Source organism: Tetrao urogallus (genome assembly GCF_951394365.1).
Source record: "Tetrao urogallus genome assembly, chromosome: 5".
Lineage (NCBI taxonomy): Eukaryota > Metazoa > Chordata > Aves > Galliformes > Phasianidae > Tetrao > Tetrao urogallus.
The window spans coordinates 45761989-45770657 of NC_136818.1; the positions used below are offsets into that span (position 1 = coordinate 45761989).

The window sequence follows — 8669 nt, forward strand, 5'->3', positions numbered from 1 at the left end:
GCAACAGGTTGCCCAAGGAGGTTGTGGATGCCCCATCCCTGAAGGCATTCAAGGCCAGGCTGGATGTGGTCCTGGGCAGTCTGGTCTGGTGGTAGGCAACTCTGCACACAGCAGGGTGGTTGAAACTAGGTGATCTTTGAGGTCCTTTTTAACCCAGGCCATTCTATGGTTCCACGAAATTTACAGAAAAACTGGTGGGGATATGAACCGGTGGCAGAGAGACTCTGTAGCAATGCAAACTCCCATGAGTTAGTCCTCTACAAAGCAAACATCCATGAACTCCACTTTCACCAACTACAAGTTAATAGGCACAAAAGAACTTTCATAAACTGCTATGGTAATGTCGGCACTTACGCAGCAGTTAAGATAAGCACATCAAAACCTGCCTGAACATGCTGGCAACATAATTATTAAACAAAGAACCGAGTAAAGGTGATTCAGAAGCAAAAAGGAAAGTAGAAAGTCCAGGGCCTTCCAGAGCAGGAGTTCCTCATTCTATAGCATCATAGAATGGTTGGGTTGGAAGGACCCTCAAAGACCATCCAGATCCAATACCGCTGCCCGGGGAAGGGACACCATCCAATAAACCTGGTTGTTCTAAGCCCCATCCAGACAGGCCTTAAACACCTCCAAGGAAAGGGCATCCACAGTTCCTGCGGGCAGACTGTTGCTGCACTGAACCACTCTCACTGTGAATATCTTGTTCCTTATGACTAACCTAAACCTACCCCCTTTCAGTTTAAAACCATTACGCCTTCTCCTGTCAATACACACCTTCCACTTCTTTCCTGCAAACCCCCTTCAAGTATCGGAAGGCTACTGCAAGAGCTCCTTGGAGCCTTCCTTTCTCCAGGCTGAACAAACACAGCTCTCAGCCTAACTTCCCAGGAGAAGTCCTCCAGCCATGGCCTTTCATGACCCTCCTCTAGACCTGCTACAAGTCCACCACTCTCTTATCCTGGGAGCTGCTGAGCTCCCAGATGCAGAATGTAGGTTGGGTCTCAGAACCGCAAAGTAGAGCAGGAGAATTACCTCCCTTGACCTATGGGCCACATCTCCTTTAATGCAGTGAAGGATACAATTGGATTTTTAGGACACAGGGGCCCTTTTGGAGCAGACCACCTAGTCTGATCTGGTGCTTGGGATCACCCCAGACAGGTACAGGACCTTCGAGAAACTTTCTCCAGCATCATGAGCCTCTGATGCATTCACAGCTCAAGCCCATCAAGGTCCATCCAGACAACATCTTAGCCCTAGAGAGCATCAACCACACCACTCTGCTCAGAAGCACGCTCAAATTTGATGAAGGAGCACTCAGAACGCCTCTTGACATCACCCTCACTTACCCCAAGCAGTCAGCACAAAGGAAGCATTCCCTTCCCAGCCTGGGGGAAACGTGAGCTGCAAGCTCCCTTGGCCACAAAACAACAAGTCAGGGTCAACAAAAGGCCTACTCCAAGTCCCCACAACCAAAGCAAGGGGACCAAGCAACCCCAGGAAAGACAAAGCTCCAAACACAGCCATGGCCTGCCCTACAACACCCATCCTGCTCTCCTGCCAAGCACCATGAAGCACCTGCCCTTAGCCTGGAGCTTTTAAGCTGTGGAGACAGCTGGGAAGAACGAGTCCTGACGCTTCCAGGTGGACCCAACCCAGCAGTTTAACATCTTCTACTGCTCCCAGCTGCCTCCAAAGCCATCACTGTGTGCTTTGCACCCATCCCAGCAAACAGCCACAGGCCACCAGCTCAGCTTCTGTCACGAGATGGCTCTGTGTTCATAACACAGAGCTGAGAGCAGCTCATTTGTGCACTCCACTCTGGAGCCCCAGAAGGGCCTTCCAGCTCTTCCTCTCACCCTGAGTTCTTCCCCTCACTGGCCAGTCCCGCAGTTCTGCCTTTTCTCCATGTTTTCCCCCCTTGATGCATTGATTGCGCATTCCATGGCATAAGTGCAAAAAGCTCAGTGACAATGCTCTCTGTTAAAGGTGTCACTGCTTCAAATCCTACACACAGGGTGTTAACATGGAAGCATGGAAGCAGTCTCCTGCTTGCAGCTGATGGATAAGTAGGCAGCTGTGCACACATGAAAAGAGGTGGTTTCCCTTATGTACTCCTGGCTCTGGTCTGCTGCACTGTTTGCAATACAGGGTTTGTAGGGACAGCTACGGGATTGTTCCTTGTTTTTTTGTTTTTTTGTTTGTTTTTGTTTTTGTTGTTGTCATCAAATCAGCATGAAGTGCTGAGAAAATTCCAGCACTGTGCTCAGCACATGATGCTCTACCAAAGTGGGCCTCTGGAAACTCTTGTACCAGATGAAGAGGAGGTACCCAGATATGCCCTATCCTTTCTGCATGAGATGCCACATAGATGATCTCCTCACCTTCACACTGAATGAAAGACTCTCCACCTACTACTGAAAAGACCAGAGCCAAGGTTGTTCTATGCAGCACTGGCAGCATCGTATAGTCCAGCCCAGAGAGTACCCTGCTGGGGCTCTACACAGTTGCTGGTTTGTCTCCAAGAGTTTTTCATGCCCTTGCCTCTGTTTTGTTGCAGTAAGATACAGTCTTGCTTTCACAAGTTCAGATCTTTCTCAACTTGGAGAGCCATTCCCCAGAGACTGTCACAGTTTCTACTGTTCTCTCTTTACCTGCTTCCCTATCTCTTCCCGTCTTCTAAAAGTGCTTGAAGATATCAGAGTCCAAAGGCCAAGTTCACCTTTTTCATGTCCCGCTCATGTCATCCAGTAGGTCCTTTCTAGTGCACTGCCATCTCTGCAGACATTTCTGATCATGTGAGATTGTTATTCTTTCCCCTCTAGTGAGGCCATACTTCACTTACAGAGAGAGACTTAGGTTGGTTGTTATGCACACAAGACCATACGTGACCATGTTCTTCAGAATATTGCACGCAGAGTGGTCGCAACCAGTGGTGTTAGGAAGATGTCAAGAACAAGTACAAATGGCTCCTCCCCGTGAGAGCAGATAAAGTATTGAATAGAATATCCACATGGCACTGAGCTACTGGGAACATGCTGTACATTTCAGGGAGCACCTCAAGTGGAACACCACACCCACAGCAGGTACTCTGTAACAATGAACTTTGAGGGAAATAAGTAGCCCTATGAGGAGACATTAAGTTACTTAAACATTGTTGGCCTCTGCAGTTGTTTGACACGAGGTGCATCTTTAATAAACAATCCGATAAGCCCTAATTTCGCAATACAGAGCAGTCTCAGAAATTTAACCAGGAGTATTGGGTAACGCAGCCAGGTGATTGAAAACCTGTAGTTTACGTAACAAAGCAGAACCCTTCAGTATATAAAGGGGCACAGGCAGCCACAACAGCACAATCAGAAGCTCCTGTCCACCTTGGAAATGTTGCTCCTGGGAGCAGCAAGCATTGTCCTCCTGATCTGTGTGGCTTGCCTGCTCTCCATCGCGCAATGGAGAAAAAGGTCTGGAAAGGGGAAGATGCCTGAGGGACCAGCTCCCCTTCCCATCGTAGGGAACATACTGCAGGTGAAACCAAAGGATTTAGCCAAAACTCTTGAGAAGGTAAGGACTCCCTTCTTTCCTCTCAGTTTCTGCTGAGGGTGAGGAATGTGTGGGCTGTGTGCATGGGGACGATGTGTGGCTGTAGCTTGCTGAGTGGCAGTGGGCAAGGAGCAGAAAAGCCCTGGGGATCTCAGCTGACCCCTCGCTGCTTCCGCCCTTGTTATGGGGCTGATGGCTCACTGATGTTTGTCTTGAGAGGACCAGGCCTCACTTAACACTGCAGGTCTGTGAGGCTGCCCAGCTTGCAGCAGGAGGCAGCAGCAGCCTGATCACTTTTCAACCCCTCCTCTCTACCTGCTCCACAGCCACGCTCTCTCTTGCATTTTGACAGCTCTCTGAAAAATACGGGCCGGTCTTCTCAGTGCAACTGGGTTCAACTCCAGTAGTGGTGCTGTCTGGATATGAGGTGGTGAAAGAAGCCTTGATTGATCGTGCGGATGAGTTTGCTGCCAGAGGACACATGCCTATTGGAGACCGGGCTAACAAAGGATTAGGTATGCTCACTGACTGAGCTTCCCCTGAGGAAAAGGGAAGCGCTGAGGACAAGTATGGCAGATGAGGGCTGGAGCAAATGATGCATGTATGAGGGCAGCCAGAGAGAGGAGGGTGGGTCCCACTGCGACAAGGGAAGGCAGGGCAGCCCTCAGTCTCTGGCTTCCACCACGTGTAGTGCGTAGGAGAGACATCGGGCCAGACTGGGCTCATGTGTGCACAGCAAAGGGCAAGAAGCAACGGAGCCACATTGCAGTAGGGGAAGTTCTGTGTGGATGCAAGGGATCAGCTGTTCACAAGGAGGTTGGTTATGTCTTGGAGAAGGCCAAAAGCAGGCTGCTGGACTACAGCACCTCTGCAGGTTGCATCCAAACCACAGTGCTACACAGTGCTGTGTCAGTGCTCCCCCAGAGACAGCACTCGCTCTCGTTGTGAGCCTCCACTCATCACAGGTCCAGCACACCCAAGACAGGTCTTTCCCCTTTCTTCTTCCTCCACAGGCATTATTTTCAGCAACAACGAGGGATGGTTACAAGTTCGGCGGTTTGCTCTCACCACTCTGCGCAACTTTGGGATGGGGAAGAGGAGCATAGAAGAGAGGATCCAGGAGGAAGCTGAGCACTTGCTTGAAGAGATCAGAAAAACAAACAGTACGATCTGCTTTTAATATCGCCTACGTTTGTAAAAAAAAGGAATGTGCCAAGGGAGCCCATGTTCTTAGCAGAAGCTGTGGGGTCTCCATTCTTGGAGATGCTCAAAAGATGTTGGTATGTGATCCTGCGGCAGCGGCTCTAAGTGGCCCTGCTTGAACAGTGGGCAAGGTGGCCTCTCAGAAGACTCTGAACCATTCTGTGAGTCTGTTAGGGCACCTTCCTGCACATTTGATTCCCGAGCTGTTAAGCTGTTAACACTGCCAGGATCACATAGAGTTCCTTTTGGAGAACCCCTCTGCTTCATTCAGAGACTGTGAAATTCCACTGTCCACTGCAGCTCACGTTACCCACAGTAGCCGTAGGTTTTATTTAATTATTTCATTACTTATTTATACATTGTAACTTTTCTGAACTCACAGGAATGCCCTTCGACCCCACGTACAAGCTGAGCTGCACTGTTTCCAATGTCATATGTTCCATCGTCTTTGGGAAACGATATGACTACAAAGACAAAAAGTTCATGTCCCTGATGAACACCACAAACAAAATATTTGAATTGATGAATTCCCGCTGGGGACAGGTACGTTCAGCAGATATTTCATAGTGGGGACATTTTGCCAGGGGAGCAGGAGGCCTCCCTCACAGGGAAGTTGGTCTCAATGAGCCTTGTGGGTATCTTCCAATTCAGGAAGAAATTTTGTGATTCTGTGGTATTTTACAGTAGGACCTGTCAGCACTCTATTGCAGAAAAGTGAATACCTTCCAGACAGAGAAGGTTTAATGCTGTTACCACCCCACGGCATTGTCACTGGATCTAGATGACCTTGAATGCCCTTTCCAACCCAAAGCATTTAAAATCTCTAAGAATTCATACCGTGACCAAGCAGGTCTCCACTGCTGTATAGAACTGGCCAGCCAAACAGCCCATCTCCCTCGCTTAGCTGAGGGGGTTGAACCTGCCTGCTTTTGGCTAATCACAAAGACTAGGGCAATGGTCACTCTGGGGACCTTTCTGTTTCTTTCCTTCCAGTTTTACCAAATGTTCTCCTACATCCTGGATTATTTGCCCGGCCCACACAACAAGATATTCAAAGAAATGGATGCTTTGAAAGCCTTTGCGGCAGAGGAGATAAAGCTGCACCAAGTCTCCCTGGATCCCAGCGCCCCCCAGGATTTCATTGACTGTTTCCTCAGCAAAATGCAGGAGGTAAGGAGACACCAAAACACAGCTCATCCCCAAATACACCTATGCTGATAACTTCTCCCAGTTGGCTGCTGCACTTAGCAGAGAAATTCAATAGCCCAGGGTGGAAAAAAAAGAAAAATGGGGAGACACAAGAAAGGGGCACGGTTCTCCTTTCAACTCAAGAAACAGCACAGTTTTATTTCTCTAGGAAAAAGACAATCCCAAATCACACTTCCACATCACAAACCTGATAACCTCAACCTTTGACTTGTTCCTTGCTGGAACAGAGACAACAAGCACCACTGTACGATACGGACTTCTGCTTCTCCTCAAATATCCAAAGATACAAGGTACTGGTCTACAGTATTTTTTCCTCTCTACTGTTCCCCAGGTTGTGACACATCTAACAGTTTTTCTGTTTCATGTTCTACGTCTGTGGGCAATGTCCTTGCACCCTCATAAGGGTTGCTGCCTGTGCTGTGCAACCCCCTCCATGGGCAGGGATTTCGCTGTGTCCACAACTTTATCTCTCGGTACTCCAGTGTAACTAAGTTGTTATAAGGCATTCTTGGAATAGGCTGCAGAGAAGATGCATTCCGGACAACACCTAAATCAACATAAATGTTCCCAACATCACTGAGTTGCTACTGAACCCACAGGATTTGAGGACTGCTTAGGACAACCTGCTTGGGTGGGGTTTGCCTTATTCGCTCGTCTTATTGGCTGTGCTTCTCACGACAGAGAAAGTTCAAGAAGAGATTGATCGGGTAGTAGGACGATCACGAAGACCTGGCGTGGCTGACCGGACCCAGATGCCCTACACAGATGCAGTGGTCCATGAAATCCAGCGCTTCATCACCCTCATCCCTACAAGCGTCCCTCATGCTGTCACCAAGGATGTCCACTTCAGAGACTACGTCATTCCCAAGGTTAGCAGGCAAGCTCCCTCCGGTTTGGCAACAGCGCGGCAGCACCACTGCTGTCAGGCTGTCAGATAGAGGCCAGGAGCAAGAAACGCTGGGGCCAGACCTTGTCCACATTCAGGCCTTCATAAAGGTTCTATCCTCACATCCCAGCGGTTTCGCTAGCTTCCGTGCACTGCCTTGTTGCTGCTCCCTGGGCCCAGACTGGAACACTAGCTCTGACCAACTCCTCTACTGCCTTGCTCTGTACACTGCCCAGTTAGGGGAAACATGCAAAGCTCACAACAAAACATAGCTGTGTCACCTCACACAGGCACCAAGCTCACCACAATCCACTAGAGCCTGGGCCACTGTGCTCACATTTCTTCATGTCTTCTGACACGATCGTACCGCTAAGTCCAGCCGTTGCTTGGCAGGCAGCAGGATTAAGTGGCCCAACGCCGCTCCCCTTCATGTTCTGCTCTTCTCGTGTCACTGCAGGGTACCACCGTCTATCCCCTCCTCAGTACCGCACTGTATGACAGCAAGGAGTTTCCAAACCCAACTGAGTTTAATCCTGGACATTTCTTGAACCAGAACGGCACCTTTAGGAAGAGCGAGTTCTTCATTCCCTTCTCAGCAGGTAAGGCACAGCCTTCCTCCCTCAGGAGCTGTGGTCCTCCTGCTCAGGTGACCACACATGCTCCCAGCCCAGTCCTGCCAGCGCTTCCTCAGGGCTCACTGCTCTCTGTTTAATTCCTCTCAGCTGATCTCTTCCCCAGCCACATTGGACACCTTGGTTAGGGCCTGACAGCTTTTCAAAACCCCCGCTGGGAGATGCTGATGGAATGACACGCAGCGGACCCGTTCTCATTTTCTAAACTAGCTGTCACCTTCATACGCAACCATCAAAGCCAGCCTGAACCAACCTGTCTTTCCACGGCAGCTCCACTTTTCCCACGCTCCTCTTAAGTAGGCCACGGGCAGACACCCGCTGTCCAAAAGCCCCAACCCTCCGCTCTCAACCACCCTCTGCATCACCTCACTCCCATCCCCTCCGCCCCTCCTCCTGTGTTCAACACTTCTCCTGCTCCTGTTCTGCCATCACACACCCAGCCAAACTTCCACGCACCTCGCTGCTGCGGCTGCATCTAGTCAACGTGTGCTTTAGCTGCATACATAACACGTGGGCTTAGTACAAACACTGAGCCGCTCAACATCAGCTGCTCAGTGCTATTGGTTGTGTTTGCTTCCAGGGAAACGAATTTGCCCTGGAGAGGGCCTGGCACGCATGGAGATATTCTTACTCTTGACCGCCATCCTGCAGAACTTCACCGTGAAGCCTGTTGTCAGCCCTGAGGAACTCAGCATCACCCCAACACTGAGTGGGACAGGAAATGTTCCTCCCTACTACCAGCTCTGTGCTATCCCCCGCTGAGGGGCACAAAACCTCACTGCTGTGCTCCTCAGCCAGTCCGCTCCTTTACACATCCCCGACTCAAACCAGTGGCAGGAACTTTGCCCCACCACCTCAAAGCCTCCACGAGGACAGCCCACAGACAAAGCCCCAGGCAGACCAAACACAGATCTGCACCTGCTCACACAGCGCAGGAGGTGATGTTGCACCCCACTGCAATGACACTATGTCACATCACGGGCTGCATGAGCACAGCAGACCCACTGAACAGCTGATTTGCTCACAGCTGTGACTCTGTGGCTATCCATCACCCGCTTCTCTGGCCTTGTGTGTCCCAACAGCAGCAGCAGACTTTGCAGAGGGACCGAGTTGCTATGCCGTATGTTTATGCTAATGACCCAATAAAGAACAATCTGTTCATGAGGACTTGAGCTGCTCCTTTCTTTGCGTTAGGACCGTGC

The 8669-nt window shown here is 50.1% G+C and overlaps 1 protein-coding gene across 1 annotated transcript; it reads left to right on the forward strand.

The window, feature by feature from the left end:
- Positions 1 to 3378: 3378 nt before the first annotated feature.
- LOC306946415 (cytochrome P450 2C9-like) lies at positions 3379 to 8229 on the forward strand (the record flags this gene model as incomplete). The annotated part of the gene is made up of 9 exons (XM_079535443.1): positions 3379 to 3558; positions 3890 to 4052; positions 4551 to 4700; positions 5123 to 5283; positions 5734 to 5910; positions 6098 to 6239; positions 6631 to 6818; positions 7293 to 7434; positions 8048 to 8229. The coding sequence occupies 9 exons, from the start codon at positions 3379 to 3381 to the stop codon at positions 8227 to 8229; spliced, it is 1485 nt and encodes a 494-aa protein (XP_079391569.1).
- Positions 8230 to 8669: the final 440 nt, after the last annotated feature.